This window comes from Otolemur garnettii, unplaced genomic scaffold (assembly GCF_000181295.1).
Source record: "Otolemur garnettii isolate 467f Iridium unplaced genomic scaffold, OtoGar3 scaffold00092, whole genome shotgun sequence".
In the NCBI taxonomy this organism is placed as follows: Eukaryota; Metazoa; Chordata; class Mammalia; order Primates; family Galagidae; genus Otolemur; species Otolemur garnettii.
Genome location: NW_003852487.1, coordinates 3,866,690 through 3,889,100, shown reverse-complemented (window position 1 = coordinate 3,889,100; position 22,411 = coordinate 3,866,690). Strand labels below are relative to the sequence as shown.

General features: G+C 43.6%; 1 protein-coding gene and 1 pseudogene across 1 annotated transcript in view; both read right to left on the bottom strand.

Moving 5' to 3' along the window:
• The window catches only part of SNX8 (sorting nexin 8), a 42,416-nt gene that overhangs the window by 11,843 nt on the left and 8,162 nt on the right, over positions 1-22,411 (bottom strand). Inside the window, exons 2-4 of the mRNA XM_023516533.1 lie at positions 5,532-5,722; positions 2,228-2,345; positions 551-672 (exon numbers count right to left, since the gene is read on the bottom strand). Coding sequence (XP_023372301.1) covers positions 551-672; positions 2,228-2,345; positions 5,532-5,722 — 431 coding nt within the window. The remainder of the gene's footprint in view (positions 1-550; positions 673-2,227; positions 2,346-5,531; positions 5,723-22,411) is intronic.
• LOC100958286 lies at positions 12,632-13,513 on the bottom strand (annotated as a pseudogene).

The following is a 22,411-nucleotide window of genomic DNA, read 5'->3' as shown; positions in this document are numbered from 1 at the left end:
TTTCTAATTGAAATGAATTCTTCCCCAAGATACGATCCACATTGTGACTCTGCTGAGGATATGCAGTTTGTTTTTCCAAAAGTCCTCAGTCAAAGGGGTCTTGTTGTTTTTTTCTTTTTTTTGCATTTTTGGCCGGGGCCAGGCTTGAACCTGCCATCCCCGGTATATGGGGCTGGCGCCCTACTCCTTGAGCCACAGGTGCTGCCCTGTTTTTTCTAAGTAAATACTTACTCACATCTAGAGTCTTTGGCACTCATGTAAACCCTCCAAAACATCCCACCTACATCCCCTAAGTGACCACTAAGACCTGCAATCTCCACAAGGACACACAAAGTCATGCAAGGTCAAGACCCAAGGATGCCTCTTACATCAGATGCAACCTGTTATCTGAAAATAAAAGACGTCCTATGTATGTCGGCCACAAATAAGACAAAGTCCTTCCAAGCACTGGAACAGGTGCCAGGAGAACAAGATAAACTTAAGAATAAAAATAAGAGTTTTGGTACTCAAAGTACACAGTGGGAGCACAGACACTGTTTAGTATACTTACTGAACCACTGAATGAGAGGAACAGCTTGAGCATGACATCCTCGGAGAATGGGGGATGTCGGGCCACCAGGTTAATGAAGCGCTTCAGGGCTCTCCTTCTGGCCTCTATGAATTCCTTGTCAGCTAAAGAAGCACACAGAGTCACCAATAGCCTGGCACTTGCCCAAAACCTTCCATTCTGGGCAAGCTCTCAAAGCATCTCAGCAGAGGAGTCAGAACCCCATGGCAAGCTGAAGGTACCAGACAGCCCCCTTCACTGCCAGGACAACAGATCAAAGAGGCTATTGCAGAGCCCCAGGTCCCTGCATACACACATGGGCCTAGGAACTGCCAAGAAACCACAGATCTATTTGCTTCAATCAAGAGTTCTGGGAACAGAGTCTGATACCCCACTCTGATCATCTATGCCCTCTATTTTCCCTTCCTATCACTTCTCTCCATGAAAAAAATGGATTTTGTTTTGTTCCTACAATAATGCAACTCAGTTTTCCTACTCACACAGCTCTGTAATGGATGCAACTGATTGCTTTCTTTCAGGTTAAATATTTTCATTTCAAGAGGAACAAAAAGGGCATATTGATGCATCAAGGACATTTAAATCTGAACACAAATAGAAATGGCATTTAAAATATTATCTGTAAAAATAATACAGTTGGTTGAGGCCTGCCTTCCAGTTCTATAGTCTCTGGAGTAGGTGGCCAGGCCCATCATGAAAACAAATGCTCAACCCCACCCCAGTGTAGGCACGCACAGTCTCTGTTACTAAACACTAACTACACTTAATCAACTTGGATGTGTAGACTTCAGTAAGCATCACCTACCCCCAGGACCCATTTTGATCTCTGCTACCCACACACTCCCAGTACTCTTCCATGTGAGGAGAACAACCTGCTCTACAGCAGTCTAACAGGTGATTAGAAAATCACTTTATCAGACTCTAGACTTGCAGTGACCAGTGAGAAGCAAAAACTTCTCTACTCCGTTTTAAGAGATTTCCAGTTGATAGAAACTGGCCCACTGTTCATCTCAGGTCTCTTCCTTGTTCAAGTATTCAGTATTCAGTATTCAAGTATTTGGGACAATTGAGGAATGGCAGAAAGTCAGCTGGTTAGCTTTAGGTATTGCCCACCAGTTAAGCTTTATTCAGAATATGAGAAAAGAGCTATATAAGAGATGACTAATGAGATCTGGAGATGACGAATGCTGCCTTCCTCTGTTCTTGTGCCCTAGGAGAAACAGGCCCTTGTGGACAGGGCTTGCAGGTTGTCTGTGATCACCCACCTGGCCTGGGACAGTACTCAGGGGAAGCAATGAAGGTGTGGCTGCATTCCTGTTTTTTATCACCTTTAAGATGCAGGTTAGATTGCCTGCCTTACAACTGCTTCTGTTCTCTTCTGTGAAATCACTTAATGCTACTATTGAATGTGAGGCAGAGGTTCCCATAGCTTTGCAAAGGCAGGCAAAACAAACTGCCACCACGTAAGCAAACGGTGCTTTGGTCACCTACTTGGGAGCCCTGGGAAGTGTGCTGCCAGCCCTGCCACCAGCCCCTCTCGGGCCACTCATCCAGGAGTGGCTTCCTAGTCTATGACAGATCCATCACTGAGCAGGGACCTCAGAATCCAGGGTCTAGGCTCACTCCCATCCACCCCAGAGTCTCCAACAAACCCAGCTTTACCTCCCAGCATCCTCTTGGGTGGCAGGGCTGGCACCATTCGGTACGGAAACCTGTGTAGCAGCACGTCATGGAAGACCACAAAGTCATTGTACCGTCTGTACACAGAAGACTTGAAGCGCTACAAGAAAAAGGGTTCAGTGCTCAGAATGGACATCTAATCATATCCCCTTACCTTCTCCTTCCACCACATCACAGGACCTGTGTAAATAATATTACCAAACTCATCTGCTCTCCCCAGACCCTTAGAGAAAGAGGATACCTATAACCCCTTAATACATGTTAATAAAACTTTTAAACGTTGTAGAGCTCTTAATTTCATTTTTAACTATGGTCATGGTGGATCCTGTGAAATAAGACTCTTCATAGGAGTTTTAACTGCTAAGGTAAGCACCTATCCCACCATTAAAAGGTAGCACATTAAAAATAATGCATTCTTGGCTCGGCGCCTATAGCTCAACCGGCTAAGGCGCCAGCCACGTACACCTAAGGTGGCGGGTTCGAATCCCCAGCCCGGACCCGCCAAACAACAATGATGGCTGCAACCAAAAAATAGCCGGGTGTTGTGGCGGGCACCTGTGGTCCCAGCTACTTGGGAGGCGGAGGCAGGAGACTCGCTTGAGCCCAGGAATTGGAGGTTGCTGTGAGCTGTAATGCCACGGCACTCTACCCAGGGGGACAGCTTGAGGCTCTGTCTCAAAAAAATAAATAAAATAAATAAAAAAAAAATAATGCATTCTTTACTTCATTAATGCTAACATAAGCCTTACCAATGCCTCCTGAAATAAACCACTGCCTAAAAACAAACCAAGCACTGATTATAAACTAAAACAGAGCAGACGCCAGACTCAAGCATATCTGCTTACAAACGCCACTGTAAACACCATCACTGACAAAGCTATAGGCTTCACAACATGCTAATCACTAGAGTAACTGAACCTACATAAGAGCTTATCCAAGAAACATGCATGAGCAAGTATCCTTAAAATTATCCAATATGCAGAAAAACAAGCACTCAGGTGCCCCCATCTCTGTGAGACTACACCTGCATCATGCAAGCATCACGCACAAACCCTAGCACACGCAAGGAGCAGGCACACAGCTGGAGACAGCACACAGTGAGCAGCTGCCCTGTTTACACGTCAAGAGGTATCCTGGGCAAAACCACCTCCCTCCACAAATGTCCATTATGCAGTAGCCAATTTACCTCAGGAATGGGCAGTTGAATGAGCCTGGGAAAAAGCTAGCTATACCTCACTGAAAAGAACAGAGACATCTTCCCTCCAGGCTGCCAGACCTCAGGAAGGGCTGGTTCCCCCCACCACATGGCATCAAGTCAGCTGACTACATGATCTCCAGCTATAAAGCAAAGAGGCCAGGAGCAAAGTGAAACTGGACAGCAAGACTGTCCTTGAAACAGTCATGGAAAGAGCCTCTTTTCCCTCTCTGCTCCCACCTCAGGCTTTTGTCTAACACTAAGTGTTAGAAGAGAGTGCTATCACAGGCACTAAAACCACAAAACAGAAGCACTCATACCAAACACAGCAAACAGCAGGGACGGGGTCCTCCCTACTTAGTCTTCAAGACATACCTTTTACCTGACACCATCTGTTGGTGAGAGTTTTCAACAAATCCCTGGTAAGGCTATCCAGCTGCCTCACATGCATGGGCCCTACTCTGTCCATGTGCATCCCCAAACAAGGATGAATTACTTAATCCTCAGGATAAGGAATATAAACTCCCATCAAAATCTGTCCCAATGACCAGGCACAGTGCAACAATCACACTTGCAATCCTAGCACTCTGGGAGGCAAAGGCAGGTGGATTGCCTGAGCTTAGGAGTTCAAGACCAGCCTGAGCTAGAGCGAGACCCTATCTGTACTAAAAATAGAAAAACTAGCCAGGCATTGTAGTGGGTGTCTGTAGTCCCAAATACTCAGGAGGCTGAGACAAGATGATTGCTTGAGGCCAAGAGTTTGAGGTTGCTGTGAGCTAGGACACCACCACACTCAACTCTGCTTGAGTCTGGCATCTGCTCTGTTTCGGTTTACAATCAGTGCTTGGTTTGTTCTTAGGCAACGGAGGACACTCTGTCTCAAATTTTAAAAAAATTCAAAAAAAAACTCTGTCCCAATGGAACCAAGATACTGAAAGACAGTGGAGTAGATGAAAGGCCAGAAAGAATAATGCTGCTGATGCCATGCAGACTCCATACACTCAAGGGCCAAACCTGCTTCCACATGTCTGCACCTCATTAACCCAGACATCTGGGTGCTGCAATAACAGAAAGGCTCGATCATTAAAGGGAATTAGATTGACATACCAATCTTGGCCTGAAAAAGAATATTTTTTTTGACACAGGGTCTCACTCTGTTGCCTAGACTAGAGTGCCATGGCATCTGCCTAGCTCACTGCAGCCTCAAACTTCTGGGCTCAAGCAATCTTCCTGCTCAGCTTCCCAAATAGTTGAGACTGATTTTTTCTATTTTCAGTAGAGATAGAACCTCGCTCTTGCTCAGGATGTTCTCAAACTCCTGAGCTCAAGGGATACTCCTACCTCAGCCTCCCAAAATGCTAGGAGTACAGAAGCGAATCACTGCACCTGGACAAACTTAAAAACTTTTTTTTGATGCAGGCTCTCACTCTGTTGCCCAGGCTGGAGTTGAGTGGCATCATCATAGCTCAATGCAGCCTCAAATTCAAGGGCTTCAGTTATCTTCCCAACTCAGCCTCCTGAGCAGCTGGAACTGTAGCCAAGCGACACCATATGCAGCTAATTTTTTATTATTTTTTTTTTTTTAGAGACAGGGTCTTGCTATGTCAATCAGTGTGACCTTGAACTCCTGACCTCAAGTAATCCTCCCACCTTGGCCTCCATAAGTGCTAGGATTATGCCCCTAAAATTTGATTCACTATTTAGGCTCCATATTCTATAAAGTGGATATTCTAATCCTCAGGGGCTTCCCAATATTGCAAAACTACCAACAGGCTAGCTTATCTCTGAGGTTTGTGCTCTGAGGACCATCATATGAGATTCCTAAGAAACAGGATTCCAAAGCACAGTGGTGGTGACCATGGACTGGACTAGGCAGGAATGTGGCTAGACCTGAATGAGATGCAGGAACCAGGAAGATAGGAAAGTCTGCTTGGCAGCTCAACTATGCCGTTGGGTTTGGGATCTTACCTGCTAGCCAGGCACTCAGACGTGGTCTTTAGCTCCTCTCCCCATTACCACCACTCCTGCCCGAGATTTGTCCCTTTCTTCCCACACCCCCAAACATACCCACTGGCATAATCTGCCAGTTACCTGGCTGGAAACCTCATATTCCACGTGCTTCAGGAAGAGGCCCTTCTTCTCTGGAATAAGCTCCACCTGCACGGTGTCCCTGGCCAGTAGTTCCTGCAGGGTGTAGGACAGCAACAGAGGGTTCCCCTGCGGCATCTGCATTCGATTGGGTTCTGGGTCCCTGTCCTTAGTGACCTGGGGCATTAGCAAGTCTGCAGGAGAAAAGGTGAATGCCCAATAAGGTGAAGCCACTCAGACAGTGGAGCCTCCCTCTCTTGTGTGTTCACTAAGCGCATGGGTTATGTGACGTCGCCACATCACACTGCCAAATCCACCCTCGGCCAGGCCACATGCACTCATTCACACTATGGAGCCAAGACTTGGGGTATGTTCTTTCCCTCAAAACAATCACTACTGGCTCGGTGCCTGTGGCTCAAGCGGCTAAGGCGCCAGCCACATACACCTAAGGTGGCGGGTTCGAATCCAGCCCGGGTCCGCCAAACAACAATGACAGTTGTAACCAAAAATAGCTGGGCGTTGTGGCAGGCACCTGTGGTCCCAGCTACTTGGGAGGCTGAGGCAGGAGACTCGCTCGAGCCCAGGAGTTGGAGGTTGCTGTGAGCTATGATGCCACAGCACTCTACCCAGGGCGACAGCTTGAGGCTCTGTCTCAAAACAAAACAAAACAAAACAATCACTACTACTCTGGGATGTTTCCACCTACTTGTCAATGAGTAAATATAGTCCCATTTCTACAACCAAGTCAAATCGAATCTTTAACGTGGGGAAAGAAAACAAAGTAAAATATTTATGAATTATGTGCAAAAGAGTAGAGCCAAGAGAAAGGGCTCAAACAATTTTCTATATGTCCCAGTGTTTCCACAATTAACACTTATTACTTTCACACGTGAAACAAGCATTATAATTTGAAAGAAGAAAGAAAAAAAGAAAAAAGAATAGAAAAGAAAACATGAGACAAGACTACACGCCTGCTTATAGTTAGGGTTCCTAATCACACAAACCAAATAATTTTAAGCTCTAAAACTTCAGCTTCCTGATGGACAAGAAGTCACCCATGAATCATTCCAAAAGCAAAGGGGTGGCAAAAGACGATGCAGAGAGAAACTACATCTAACAAGCTGCAAAAAACAAAAACAAAGAAATCATGATTTAAAAGTCAATTTGGTTACAGAGTGAGTCCTAAATATAAAAATGAAGTTTTTTTCAATTAAAAAAAATTACAAAGTGAAGATATCCCCTGGGGAAAGAGCAGATGATCTTATTACACTTATCATTATTATAAATAAGTACACCGAAATGTAGGTTTCTTTTCACTATTTACCAATTTTCTAAACTATGTTTGTATCACTTGTATGATTTACTTCCTGAAGTAATAAGTCTCATGTGCAAGATGCTAGCTAACATTCTAAATTCTAAAACAAAATTGGTAACTAGATTTATATCTGTGAAACTACTCTGCTTTTTAGGATTTAAAATGTAGCTGGGGTAGCGCCTGTGGCTCAGTGTGTAGGGAGCCGGCCCCATATGCCAAGGGTGGCGGGTTCAAACCCCGCCCCAGCCAAACTGCAACAAAAAATAGCCAGGTGTTGTGGCAGGTGTTTGTAGTCCCAGCTACTTGGGAGGCTGAGGCAAGAGAATCGCCTAAGCCCAAGAGCTGGAGGTTGCTGTGAGCTGTGACACCACAGCACTCTACCTATGGCAACAAAGTGAGACTCTCTCTCTAAAAAAAATAAAATAAAATGTAGCTGCTTTTAATTAATGTTAAAGCTTAAGAAAATAAACTAAGGCCTTAATATTTATATGGGAACTCCTAACGCCCTAATAAAAACTCCCCACAAATTATCCAGGAATTGTGGCCAGTGCCTATAAGTCTCTACTCAGGAGGCCTGAGGCAGGAGAATAGCTTGAGCCCAAGAATTAGAGATTGCTGTGAGCTACAATGCCATAGCACTCTACCAAGCATGACAAAGTAAGACAGAAAGAAAAGAAAGGAAGGAAGGGAGGGAGGGACTAAGGGCAGACAGGAAGACCCTCCCCACAAAAACTCTGTATTATATGTTCTAAAACAGTGATATCCGATTGAGTACACCTATCCCAGGGCCAGAACAAATCCTGGGGATTCACAAAGAAAATAACAGCAATTATTTTTATATTATTTCTTCTTTTTAAATATATAGTCTCATGGCATTGCCATAATATTCATAACACAGAGTAGAACATGCACATAACTTATATATATGTCTATGGAGGAGAGAAAAGTATGTATAGATGTGTGTGCATCCATGTGCATGAGTGTGTGTATATGTGTGTTTGAGTGCATACACATGTATACCTATGTATGTGTGTATAAGTATTTGTGTTATGAGTGGTGAGTGTGTACATGTGTACGAGGTTGTATCTGAGTGCGTATGAGTGTGTTTGAGTTCATGCATGAGTATATGTTTGTATATGTATGAGTAAACGTGTGTATGGCCAAATTCTTCCAAAATTGGGATGTAAATGTCTAGTAATTCAAGAAATTCCAATGAAGGTAAAGAGATTCACAGCTAGAAACATCACAATTAAAATGATCAAACTGCAAAAGACAAAGAACAAGAAGAATCCTGAAAGCACCAGTACAGAAACAACTTAAATACAAGAGGTCCTCAATAAGATTAGGAGCTGACTTTGTTTCAGACACCAGAGTGTCAAGAAGTCTACAGGATGATATATTCAAAGTGCTGAAAGGTAAGATAGACAATCAAGAATTCTATATTCAGCAAACTAGCTTTCAAAAATGAAAGCAAAATCATGACATTTCCAGATAACCAAAGACTTGAGAGAACCTGTTGCTAGCAGACCTGCCCTACAAGTAATTAACCCATGTATAAAAAAACAGCACCAGTAAAAGTAACCACATTGATAAATGTAAGACAGGACAATATAAACATCTTTTTTATTTGTAACCTTTTTCTAAGTGATGTAAAAGGTAAGTGCATAAAGCAGTAATTTTAAGTCTGTTTAATGGACATTCAATGTACACAGATTTAATCTGTATGAATAACAGCACCAAGATGAAGAGAAGGAATGCACTTATATAGCAGCAAAGGTTTTACACACTATTAAAGTTAAATCTTCATTAATCTCAACTCTATTGTTATAAATTCACATGTTAATTGTAACTCCCAAAGCAATCAGGAAGAAAAAAAAATAGAGAAAGAGGCTCGGCGCCTGTGGCTCAAGTGGCTAAGACGCCAGCAAGACGCCAGCCACATACACCTAAGGTGGCGGGTTCAAATCCAGCCCGGGCTCGCCAAACAATGACAGCTGCAACCAAAAAATAGCCAGGCGCTGTGGCAGGCACCTGTGGTCCCAGCTACTTGGGAGGCTGAGGCAGGAGACTCGCTTGAGCCCAGGAGTTGGAGGTTACTGTGAGCTCTGATGCCATGGCACTCTATCCAGGAGGACAGCTTGAGGCTCTGTCTCAAAAAAAAAAAAAAATAGAGAAAGAGATAAACAGAAACAAGGGAATTAAAATACTACACTAGAAAATATCTATTTAGAGCGGCACCTGTGGCTCAGTGAGTAGGGCGCCCGCCTCATATACTGAGGGTGGTGCGTTCAAACCTGGCTTTGGCCAAACTGCAACAAAAAATAGCCAGGCGTTGTGGCGGGCAACTGTAGTCCCAGCTACTCAGGAGGCTGAGGCAAAAGAATCACCTAAGCCTAAGAGCTAAAGGTTGCTGTGAGCTGTGATGCCACAGCACTCTACGGAGGGCAACAAAGTGAGACTCTCTTATAAAAAAAAGAAAAGAAAAGATCTATTTAACTTAAAATAAGGTAGTAACAGATGAACAAAGGAAAAATAAAAGGCAAAAAAAGCGGCCTCTGTGGCTCAAAGGAGTAGGACGCCAGCCCCATATGCCAGAGGTGGTAGGTTCAAACCCAGACCCAGCAAAAACTACAAAAAAAGAAAAAAAAAAGATAATGGGGGCTCAGGGCCTATGGCTCAGGCGGCTAGGGTGCCAGCCACATCCACCAAACAACAATGATGGCTGTAACCAAAAAAAGAAAAGAAAAGAAAAGAAAAAAATGGCCAAGCATTGTGGTGGGTGCTTATAGTTCCAGCTACTCTGGAGGCTGAGGCAAGAGAATCACCTAAGCCCAAGAGCTGGAAGTTGCTGTGAGCTATGACACCACTCCACCAAAGGCAACACAGTGAGACTTTGTCTCTAAAAAAAATAGCCAGGTGTTCTGGCGGGCACCTGCAGTCTCAGCTGCTCAGGAGGGAGCTGAGCAAGAGAATCGCCTAAGCCCAGGAATTGGAGGTTGCTGTGAGCTGTAATACCACGGCACTCTACCAAGGGCAATAAGAATGAGGCTCTGTCTCTAAAAAAAAAAAGATGGGGAAAGATAACTGGGGGAGAAGGACGAAAGTTATTCATTAAAATTGTAAAATAGGCTCAGCCCCTATAGCTCAACCGGCTAAGGCGCTAGCCACGTACACCTAAGGTGGCGGGTTCGAATCCCCAGCCCGGACCCGCCAAACAACAATGACGGCTGCAACCAAAAAATAGCCGGGCGTTGTGGCGGGCGCCTGTGGTCCCAGCTACTTGGGAGGCAGAGGCAAGAGACTCGCTTGAGCCCAGGAGTTGGACGTTGCTGTGAGCATGATGCCACAGCACTCTACCCAGGGGGACAGCTTGAGGCTCTGTCTAAAAAAAAAAAAAAAAAAAAAAATTGTAAAATAAAGTAAGTTATTTTACGAAGTATGTATCAATTTTATGATTTTCCTGATTATTAAAATAAGATAATCCTCCAAAACAGAATGTAAACTCTGTAATGATTACCAAATGATCACATGCTAGTAAAGAATTTGAACTTTGATCACATAAGAATCTAAAAGATATAACTCAAAAAAACACATTTTAAATCAAAGATACCACATTACCTCTTGACGGGTCTCAAACATCACAACAACCCTCCATAGAAGTTTCAATCACAAGAAGCTGTGATTCCAAGTATCAACTAAACCAGGATGCCCATACCTTTAAAACAAATCTTATTTAAGAAAAAGAAGGAAAAAAATTGTTTCAGACAGGTTACCCTGTCATGTGAGGGGCCACAGTCCACCGAACCAGCAGAATGCAAGGATTTTAGTTTTCTGCGGGAACAATGTTATCAAACTGATACCCTCTTAAATTAACCTAAGCAGCCCTGGAAGACATAGTGCCCCACAGTGAGAAAACAGATTAGACCAGAGAGGCTGGCCAGACAAGAAAGGCTGTAGACAAAGCATGAGTCTTGACTCAATACATTGGTAGAAATCCTTCCTAGCCCCATGACCTGATAAGCAACACCTCTGAGCTGACCATTTACTATCAGGAAGGAGACAAAAAAGTGCCTGCACCCCTGAGCCTGGCCATCACCACCTGCAACCATCCCCAAGAGGACCCTCAAAATCCATTCCCTCTTTGCTCCAAACCTGCTGGCACAGAATGTGTTACTGGAGGCTTCAGATGCAACCCAGAACCAGGCCCTCACAATCTTGAGAAGCAGGAAAAGCAGCAGCCTCTCAGAACTGCAGGCTGACTGCCTCAGAATTAAATAAGACAGGAGAGCTGAAACTACCAGCCTACAGAAAACATCCAATAAATGATCCTAACATCCTTCTAGATTTTGTATGTTCCAATCCAAAAAACATTTTATAAATCTACTAACTGAAACTTAAAATATTTCCCAAGTTTTTGGTGGCCAGGAGCTCCCTGGGCCATAAATCAACACTGTCCATGTGCTGCACAGAGCTCATACGTGTATGCTCCTCTGAGGGGGAGAGGCGAGAGGCAGGGATTGCTAGGCAGATGTCAGAGTCCATGCTCAGGGGTGAGCAGCCAGACGTTCCCTAGTCCGCACAAATGGCTTTACCTCTCTGCAACTTATATTGGGAAAACAGCCAACAGGCAATATTTAAGATACTTGTAGCTTCAAAATACTGTGATTATCCAAGTCAGTTACCTACTAATCAGAAAGTACTAAAATTTCAAACACACCCACACTCCTGCTACCATCCTTCCCCATATCCTGAGTACAGTGGATACTTCGTCTTCCATTCTTGAGCGAATATGTTCCAGGTACATCCCTGTAAACATGAAAGAGGTAAAGTCTCCATCTTTTTAAGGCTGCATAGTATTTCATGGTATATATATACCACAGTTTATTAATTCATTCATGAGTTGATGGGTACTTGGGCTTCTTCCATGACTTGGCTATTACGAATTAAGCTGCAATGAATAATCTGGTGCAAATATCTTTTTTGCAAAGTGATTTTTGGTCTTTTGGATATATACTCCTAGTAGAGGAATTGCAGGATCCAACAGCAGGTATATTTTTAGATCCCTGAATATTCTACAACTTCTTTCCAAAGAAAGCATATTAGCTTGCATTCTCACCAGCAGTGCAGAAGTGTTCCCTTTTCTCCACATCCACACCAACATCTGTAGTTTTGGAATTTTGTTATGTGGGCTACTCTTATTGGAGATATAAACTATTTTTAAAACATCAAGCATGTTTCTATATTTCTACAGAACCATATTTCTGTCAAAGTTTCTGTAAAATCAATACAAAACAACCTAAACTGCTACTATTAACACAATTTTTGTCCAATCTTTTTTCCTATACTCCTTTTAAATGCGTTTATATTTGGTTTAATTGTGAAGTATTTCAAACATAAATGAAAGAACAGAAAATATCAGACTCCATGTATGCACCATCAAAATTTAACTCACCATAACATTTACTTTTTTATTTTTTACTTTTTTTTTTTTTTTGAGACAGAGCCTCAAGCTATACCCCTGGGTACAGTGCTGTGACATCACAGCTCACAGCAACCTCCAAATCCTGGGCTCAAGCAAGTTTCCTGCCTCAGCCTCCCAAGTAGCTGGGACCACAGGCACCCACCACAACGCCCTGCTATTTTTTGGTTGCAGCCACCATTGTTGTTTTGGTGGGCCTGGGCTGGATTCGAACCCGCCACCTTAGATGTATATGGCTGGTGCCTTAGCTACTTGAGCCACAGGCGCCGAACCAACATTTACTTTTTTAAAAAACAGGCTTAATCCACTTTATTTTTCTTGTATAAAAATGCTATGTGTGGCCACAGCTGGAGCCCAGGTCCTCTGTATAGAGACTCTGGTGTGCGTCTTGACAAGATGATCAGTGAATTCCTGGTGGAGAGACTTGAAGAATACAGTGGCTTTCCAGAGGTCAGGAATCAGATAGCTGTAGGTCTTGCAGATGGCATCAGGAGTGACCTTGGCAAATTTGCCTAGGATAGCAGTGCAGCCTCTGGCTGAGGTATAGCAGTCATGGATACCAGCCACTGGCAGCAGCTTCTTAGGCACAGGGGCTGAGACAGTGCCAGTCCCTGTAGGTACAGGGACAAGACATACCAGCACAGAGCCACAGCACCCTGACACCATGCAAGGAATGGTGTGGGGCTTACTGATATTGTCCCCCAGCAGCCTCTCCATATGGGGACAATAAAGAGCCTGGCCAGGATAATAGCCTCTGGGATGGCAATTGCTACTTCCTTGAAGCACTTACTACTCAGACTTATGTGGCCACTGTAGTCCCTAATGGCAATGAAGGTTTTGTACTTGATCCACTGGTCAGCGCAGGTCCATAAAAGATTATGCATTTGCACTGGCATAATCTTCAAAACCTCATCCTTGAGCGATGCCCCCAGGAAAAAGGCAATGATCTCAGACTCTTCAATGGGCAGGGAGCAGATAGCTCTCCTCCAGGGACTTGATCTTCATATCCTTAACTAAGGCAGCCCAGCTTGATCACGGCCATCTACTCCTTGTCCTTGCCTCTGTGAGCTCTGTGGCAGAGACCCAGCCACAAATGCCACTGTTGCAACCTGCACAGAAGCCGCCTCGGCCTTCCATTCCAGGACCCCTGGGGCCTCCAGGCCCTCCTGCTACACCAGTGTCATCTGATATTTAGTCTTTTCTCAAAGAAGCATATCTTTTTATTTATTTTCACAAATAAAATGTCACAGATGCACGTCATCCTATGCTTCCCCCTCCAGAACACCTGCTATCTGAGATACATCTCCATAGAGTATATACAAATATATTTATTTATAAGCATTTATACAGGGTGGACATAAATTCGTGTGCAATTTACTATGTTAAATTATTTTAAATTGCACACAAACTTTATGTCCACCCTATATTTTCTTTTTTCCATTACCTTTTTTAACTGTTAATGTTGAAATAGAACATACAGAAAAGTGTACATTATCAAAACTTTCTAGCTCAGTGAATTTTCTAAACAAGTACACTGGCATAATCCCACCCAGAAAAGAAACAGAAGTACATAATTAGCATCCAACACACCCCTCAAGGGTACACTGACTTCTAATACCCCAGGGCTTTAGGGTGGGGATGCCCTGCTCCTATGCTACATAAGCATAACCAAGCAGTAAGTTCCTTTGTTCTAACTTCTTTCCCTCAGTGTGAGAGCCATCCATGTCATTGATCATAGTTGTAGGCCACTCTCATTGCTATGGATTCTACTACTGAATACACTCCCACTTATTTATGTGCCCTTCTGCAGCTGGGCATTTGGGTAGTTTCCCATGTTTTCCTATGAAGCACAGTACTTTTATGAACATTCTAGCTCATGCTTTTTGGTGGACATATGTGCACATTTCTGTTGAGTACATAAGATATCTACAAGCGAAATTGCTACATCATGGGATTTGCATATGTTCAGTGTAGTCAATATTTCTAGTTTTCCAAAGCAACTGAGCCAATTTACACTCTCACCGGCAAGAGTCCCAGCTGCCTCACACACAAGCCAACACTCAATATTTTCTGTCCTTTTTCCACTCATTCTGGTAGGCCTAAGAGAATCTCACTGTGATACCCTTGGTAGTGTGTCACAGTTCACAGCAACCTCAAATTCTTGGGCTCAAGTGATCCTCTTGCCTCAGCCTCCTCAGTAGCTAGGACTATAGGTGCCTGCCACACACCTGGCTGTTTTTAAAGATCTCACTCTGGCTCAGGTTGGTCTTGAACTCCAGAGCTCAAGCAATCTACCCATCTGGGCCTCTCCAAGTACTAGGATTACAGGCACAAACCACCGAACCTAGCCCCAGCCTATGCCTCTTTTAACATAGTTACAATCAATTCAACTACTTTATCCTGATCTTTCCTTTACATTACAACCACTGTTCCACATTTCTAAGATGTTATTAAGACCAATTAACTGTATCAATCTCATATTTTTCTTTTAGACAGAGTCTTACTCTATTGCCCAGGGTAGAGTGCCATGGCCTCATAACTCACAGCAACCTCTAACTCCTGGGCTCAAGTGATCCTCTTGCCTCAGCACCCCGACCCCGAGTAGCTGGGGACTATAGGTGCCCGCCACAACACCTGGCTAGTTTTTCCATTTTCAGTAGAGACAAGGTCTTACTCTTGCTCAGGCTGATCACAAACTCCTGAGCTCAGGCAATCTACCTATCTCAGCCTCCCAGAGTGCTAGGATTACAAGTGTGAGCCACTGCACCAGGCCATTAATTTCATATCTTAAGCATGAAACTACAAACTCTTGGCCATTCTCCTTTTAACTGCAGGCTTTTTTTTTTCTGCCATTACAATGAGCAAAAAAGAACATCTTCAAACACAAAAAATATTTTGCTGTGTTTTTTACCCTGTTCCTAGGATCAATTCCTAGAGAATTCTACTTTTCCTGCTAATGGATACTTCCTGAATGGCTTTTATATACCCAAATGAACAATACCATACCACCAACATAAAAGCATCAAATAGGACTTTCTTCAGAAAACCTCTGTAGACAGGCACTGTAGCACTGTTGGTAATCCAGTGAATGTATCCTAATGGAATTAAAAAAAAAAAAACTAACATTTTAGCTTCCTCACTTAGGATCAAAGCAGCAGTCACTAAAGAGAAATGCACACACCACCCCCCAGGATATTCCCCTCTCTCTGGCCACAGACGCTCCTCCTGATGCTCCCTTGTCCACTCCTCTTCAGCCATGCTGGTTTCCTCACTGTTACCCGGCGGTCCTCAACCCCCAGGCTGCAGACCAGTACAACTCCGTGGCCTGTTACAGATGTGGCCTGCACATCTGTTAGGAACTGGGCTGCACCGCAGGAGGTAGTGGTGGGCAATCAAGAGAAGCTTCATCTGTATTTATAGCTGCTCCCCATCGCTCACATCACCTAAGCTCTGCTTCCTGTCAGATCAGCAGCAGCCTTAAATTCTCAAAGGAGCAGGAACCCTACTGTAAACTGCATGCAAGGATTCTAGGTTGAGTCTCCTTATGAGAATCTTATGCCTGATGGTCTGAGGTGGAAATATAATTTACTTAAATCATCCGGAAACCATTCCCTCTAATCCCCACCCCCTGCCAGGTCCATGGAAGAGAAACTTGTGCCTGGTGCCTGGTGCCAAGAAGGCTGGGGACTGCTGCCCTAAACACAATGAGCACCTCTAGCCTTAAAGCTTTGGCACTCTATCTCTTCTCCCAGGGACGCACTGTTTCCAGAATCCACCAGACCCTCTTCTCTATCTCCTTCAAATCTCAGCTCAAACATGACCTTCTTGGTGACAGTTTTCTCAGTGACAATCACAACTTGCATCATCCCTTCCTCCCCATCCTCAGTCTTCCCTAGGCTCTCATTTTCTACCACAACACTGTTACATACATCATTTACTTACTACACTTCCTGAATATTGCCCAGCTCCCATTACAAAAATGTGAGCTCCATAAGAGCAGCCCTTTATTTTGTTCAGTATCTCAATGATCAAGAACAGCACCTACCACATAGCAAATGCTCAATAACATCTGCTAAGGGGATGAAAGGAACCTGCTTCCCATAAGCGAGAAGGCCACACAACTTCATGAAGGACTGGTGTGATTGCCATGTCCTCTGACACACCTCATGCAAGGTCTCACTGGCACTGGGAACTGTTCCTCAGTGAGCCACAGCACAAAGCAACAGCTGCTGACACAAAGAGGATGCTGTCAACAGGCCCCCCTACAGTAAATCCTGAGCATGATCCTCCTCACGCTGGTGGAATCTTCCCTCCTCCACCATGGCCTCTCTGATGATTCTCAGTTATCTCTATTTTTCCCCCAAAAGAATAATGCTGACAATATAATGCTGCCGTGCTGACAATATAATGCTGCAGTGTCCATATGGACAAGTGACCTACATAGTAAGAGAAGAACACTGTCATCCTACAATGGTTTAAGTGATTTTACCTTGAAGCAAAGTACAAATTAACAGCATTGTAAAGTCCTTCTGAGCTTTCTGTTACTTTTTAGCTGAGAGTTCTGAGTCCTCTCCACCTCCAAGCTCAGTTCAAAGATCACTTCAACAGTAAAGCATTTCCTGAGCCAAGACAGAGTCTGCTGATCCTTCCCTCACACTCTCATGGCTGGCTTGATACTATTTTATAAGCCTTCCTCAATCTGTCTTGTTCTTGAGTGTCTCCCAAACTAAAACAGGTACTCCTTTAGGGAGCTTTGATCTCCCAATACTGCCTAACTTGGGTGTAGCAGATAGCATGTGCACCTGAAACATGTTTTGCGACAGACACCTAGGTATCAACGTTCAAGAGAATAGAGACATCACAGACCTGAACATGAGAGCTACAACTACAAAACTCTTAGTAGAAAACACAGGAGTAAATCTTCATGATCTTGGGTTAAGTCAAGATTTCACACATAAACTGGACTTCATCTAAATTAAAAACTGTTGTGCACAAGACACCATCAAGAAAGTGAAGACAACTTACAGAATGGGACAATATACTTGAAATCCAATACTAATAAGCGATTTGTTGCTAGAAGATATAAAGAATTCTTATAACCCAATTTTTTTAAAAAGACAAATAACATAATTTTAAAGCTGTACAAAGAATCTGAGTCAATATTTCTCCAAAAATGTACTAGTGGCCAATAGGCACATGAAAAGATGTCCAACCACAATGAGATACCATTTGCCACCCACCAAGATGGTTATATTCAAAGAAACGGGTAATAACAAGTCTTGGTAGAGATTAGGATCCTCATGTACAGCAGGTGGGAATGTAAAATGATGCAGCTGCTTTGGAAAACAGTCTAGCAGTTACTCAAAAAGTTAAATATAGGCTACAATATGACCCAACTATTCCACTCCCAGGTACATACCCATGAGAAATGAAAATAAATTTGCACAAAACAGATATTCACATATGAATGTTCAAACAATAATTTGGCTATTATTCATAATATCCAAAAGCAATCTAAATGTCTGCCAGTGGATGAAAAGATGAGTAAAATGCAGCATGTCCACACGATGAAATATTATTTGGCAATAAAAAATAAAATACTGATACATGCTATAAAGTGGATTAACCCGGAAGACATGCTAAGCAAAAGAAGCCAGTCACAAACGACCACATATTATATGGTTCTATTCATTTGAAACTCTATGTAGACTAGGCAAATCTATGCAGACAAATGAATAGCAGTTGACCAGGGCTGAGGTGAGAGGTGTTGAGAGGAATGAGAATGACTGCTAATGGGTGAGAGGTTTCTTTCTGGGCTGAAGAAAACAGTCTTCAAAGTGTTGTACAACTTGGTGAGTATACCAAGTTTTCAAACCATTTAATTATAAATTTTAAATGAGTGTGGCATATGAATTATATCTCAAGAAAGCTGCTAAAAGGTGTTTGATGGATTCCTGCTCTTCTCTCCAGATCCTGTGAACACAAACTAATTTTTTTTATTATTCTTATACCCTAACACTGTGCCTGTAACACAGATGACTAAATGAATAAAGGTACCTACGAGGAAAGGAAGACATCATCTACCTATAAAGTCCTTTGCTGGTTGCAGGAGGAGGTAAAAAAATCTAGCTATTGATGGTGCCACAAAAACATGGAGTGACCATGTTCAATGAATGCCCTGGGGACCTCCCTGGAAGTCATGTGGCCTCAAAACTACAAGTCAGGAGGAGGGAAGCAGCCCCCACATGCTACAAAACCAAGTCCCCCTTAATATGAACCTTCTCCCCTCCTCTTTTCCTATGAACTCAGTTATTCCCCCTTGGGCAAGAACAAATGGAGCTATCTGGACAGCCAGGTGTAATGTTACTCCCCATTATAGCAAGAGCCACTACCACAGAAGCATCTGTGTCTGAAGTCTACTGAATGCTTCATACAAGATCCCTTTCATCTAAAACATTCTCAATAGACACTATGGTCCCATTTTACAGATGCAGAAACTGGAAGTCCAGCTGGCAGAGTAACCACCCAATGTCACAAAGCCAGCAAGGTGACTTGTGGGACCAGAATGCACACCAGGCTGCCCAGTGGCCCCCCCCCTTCCTCACTCCACACAAAGAGACACCAACAGCAGGAGCTAGAGGCAGAAGCCTGTGGTCCCCACACAATCCCAGACAAGTCTGTGACTGTCAGAAAGTAGCTCACTCTTCTGCACTTGGATCTCCCTTCTCTGAAATGAGGACATGACCAACCACCTTACTGTCTGGCTATAAGAATTCAAAAGGAAAACATGATACCCCCTAGCATGGGGCCCAAGGCCTGAGCTTTTCACTCCCTCTTTTTTTTTTCTTGAGACAGAGTCTCACTATGTCACCCCTGCACCCGTAGTACAGTGCTGTGGCATCACAGCTCACAGCAACCTCTAACTCTTGGGCTTAAATGATTCTCTTGCCTCAGCCTCCCAAGTAGCTGGGACTACAGGCATCCACCACAACACCCAGCTATTTTTTGGTGGTAGTTGTCATTGTTATTTAGCTGGCCTGGGCCAGGTTCAAACCCACCAACCTCAGTGTATGTGGACAGCACTGTAACCACTGTGCTATGGGAGCCAAGTCAGAGCTTTTCTCTTTTAATGGGTCTGTACAGTGGATACCAAATTCCCAGAGGAAACCACATTCCCGGTAAGCTGCCCACCATGGTAACTGCTCCCTAAAGTCCTTCATTCCTCGACGTGATGATGACATCTTATTCTCATCAAGAACCAAACCACCCCCGAGATTCCATGAGATTCCATGAATAATCACAGACTATGAACTGTCCCTGAGACCCAAGGAACTGCATGTAAACCCCACACACATGCACACACACATACAAAAACATGGAGATATAAGAGACCAGACCACAAGAAGGAGGGAAAAATCATTGGTTTACTTAAAACAGTACAGGGCTGAGAATAGTCATCTCCCAGATGACCTCCTCAGACTCAAACCAGTGGCTCTATACCAGGCTATCAGATTCCCACATCTCTATGAATCCCACTAAAGCCACTTCTAAAGGCCCATTCAACTTCAGTTCATGCCTCAAAACACCTCTTGGATCTGATTTTTGTAACATTTATATATAGGGAGGTCCAACAACTTTTTCCAGAGTTTAAAAAGAATACTATTCTTGGTGGTGCCTATGGCTCAAAGGAGTAGGGCACCGGCCCCATATGCTGGAGGTGGCGGGTTCAAACCTAGCCCTGGTAAAAAAAAATAAATAAATAAATAAAAAGTTACTTTCCAAAAAAAAAATACTATTCTAGCAAATTTCGAAAATCTTGGAATAACTTTCAAATAGGAGCTGGAACTTCACAAAGAATCCTTGGCTCTGTTTAAGTAAATTCAATCCATTTTTGGTTTATTGGGGTTTTTTAAAACCCTCCTCCTGCCTCTGGTTGGCTGAGTCTGAAAGTGACTCAGGTTTTCTAGGACCTCCTGACATGAAAGTGAAAATTCTCCAGATTATCTGACAGGGCTAAGTCTGTCCTAATCCTAGTAAAGGATAAATGAGGACCCTCAAAGAAGATTGTAAGCAGTTACACAACATTCTAAGCCAAGTGAGGCACAATTACCTCATTTAAATAAACACTGATTGATCTAGTTAGGTATCACAAGTAATAAGGCAAGTTCCCTGCCTTTCAACTGCCTGAAGGGTAGACAGCCAGGAATGCAATTAATCAACCAGAAAACATAAGGCCTAAGAAGTCAGCAAGAACAAATTAGGAACTGTGAAGAATGTCACAGGAAGAGAAATATTTAGTCAGTTTTTCCCCCATAGCTAAATTTGCACTGAGTTTGGAGTCCTAGTTTTCCAGGCAAAGAAGGCTAATAAGATTCTCAGCTGGTATGTATGTATTTTTCCCAAAACTACGAGACCGGTTAACTAGAATACTTTGAATATCTTAATTAGTTGAAAGGAACTCAGCCTATATTTCACAAAATTCACAAAGTAATTTGTTTGGGGGGAGGGGTTGGGGTGGGGGGTGTTGAGACAGAGTCTCACTCTGTTGCCCTGGGTAGAGTGCCATGGCATCATAACTTACAGCAACCTTAAACTCTTGGGTTTGCATGATCCTCTCATCTCAGCATCCCAAAGAGTTGGGACTACAGGCACCAGCCACAACACCCAACTAGTTTTTCTATTTTAAGTTGAGGCAGGGTCTCACTCTTGCTCAGGCTGGTCTCAAACTCCTGAGCTCAAGCAATCCACCAGCCTCACCTTCCTAGAGTGCTAGGATTACAAGCATGAGCCACCACACCGGGCCCAATGATTTGGTTTTGGAGAGCTGGCAACTTTTGGAGATATAACAGTCAACCCAACTGTAAACAAACTTCTATATCCAGCCCAGATGGAACCAAGTGTTTTTGGCAGGTGCGTTACAGAGCTTAACCCAAACTCTAACTGTACAAGTAACCATTATCCCACAAAACTACTCAGTCCCTACAACACACATTCTGAATTCCTATGCTCTTTCATTATATCCTATTTCATAATTTTAAAGTACATTTCTGTTTTGAAAAGACAGGGCATATCACAAAAGTCTTAGGTGACACATATGAGAATGTATGTAACTAAGAAGTTTCCCATCTACAGAGGGAAAGGTCCAGCTAGAAATACTTAAAGAGTCTCCTACCTGTAATCCTAACACTCTGGGAGGCCAAGGCAGATGGCCTGCATGAGCTCAGGAGTTCAGGACGAGCCTAAGCAAGAGCTAAATATCATCACTAAAAAACAGTCAGGTGTTGTGGCTGATGCCTGTAGACCCAGCTACCCAGGAGGCTGAGGCAAGAGGATTCCTTGGGCCCAAGAGTTTGAGGTTGCTATGAGCTATGACACCACAGCACTCTACCGACAGACGACGAAGTGAAACAAAAGGAATACTTAAAGAGGCCATATAAGCAAATCCTAAAGGGAGTTCACAGAAGGCTGGACAACATCTGCCTGATTCCCTAGCTGCAGCCAGGTATATGCATACAAATCTTGGTGCCACCACTTGCTAGATATGTGGACTTGGGCAAGTTACCGGACCTCTGTGCCTCACTTTCCTCATCAGTAAAGTGGGGATAAGACAGACTGCTTACTTCCCAGGATTGCTGTTTACACATATGGCCCTAAAGGGACAGAAAGGGCACATGGGTTGTGCTATGAAAGAGCAGGGACCCAGTATGACTCATTCTTCTACCTATAATCCATCCCACTAAGGAGGGGAGCAGAAGGGAATACATTCTACTAAGTAGTCCACCCTAGAAAAAAAGCATACCCACTTACACATGACAATTAAATTCTCAACTTTTGCAGAAACTTCCAGGAGAGCTCCTCCTTTCCTATCTGGCCCAAGAAGGAAGACGGAAGATGCACGCGCCATCCTGAGATAAAGAACTGCTCACGCATACACAGGCCTTTTTCAGACTCTGAAGGGCTGAAAATGCAATTTTAAAATCTCCCTTTGGTGCAAAACATCAATAAGCGTCTGATTCTTGAAAGATCCATCCCCAACCTGGACTGGAATTTCTCAGCTCAAGGAGTAGGGCGCCAGCCCCATATACCGGG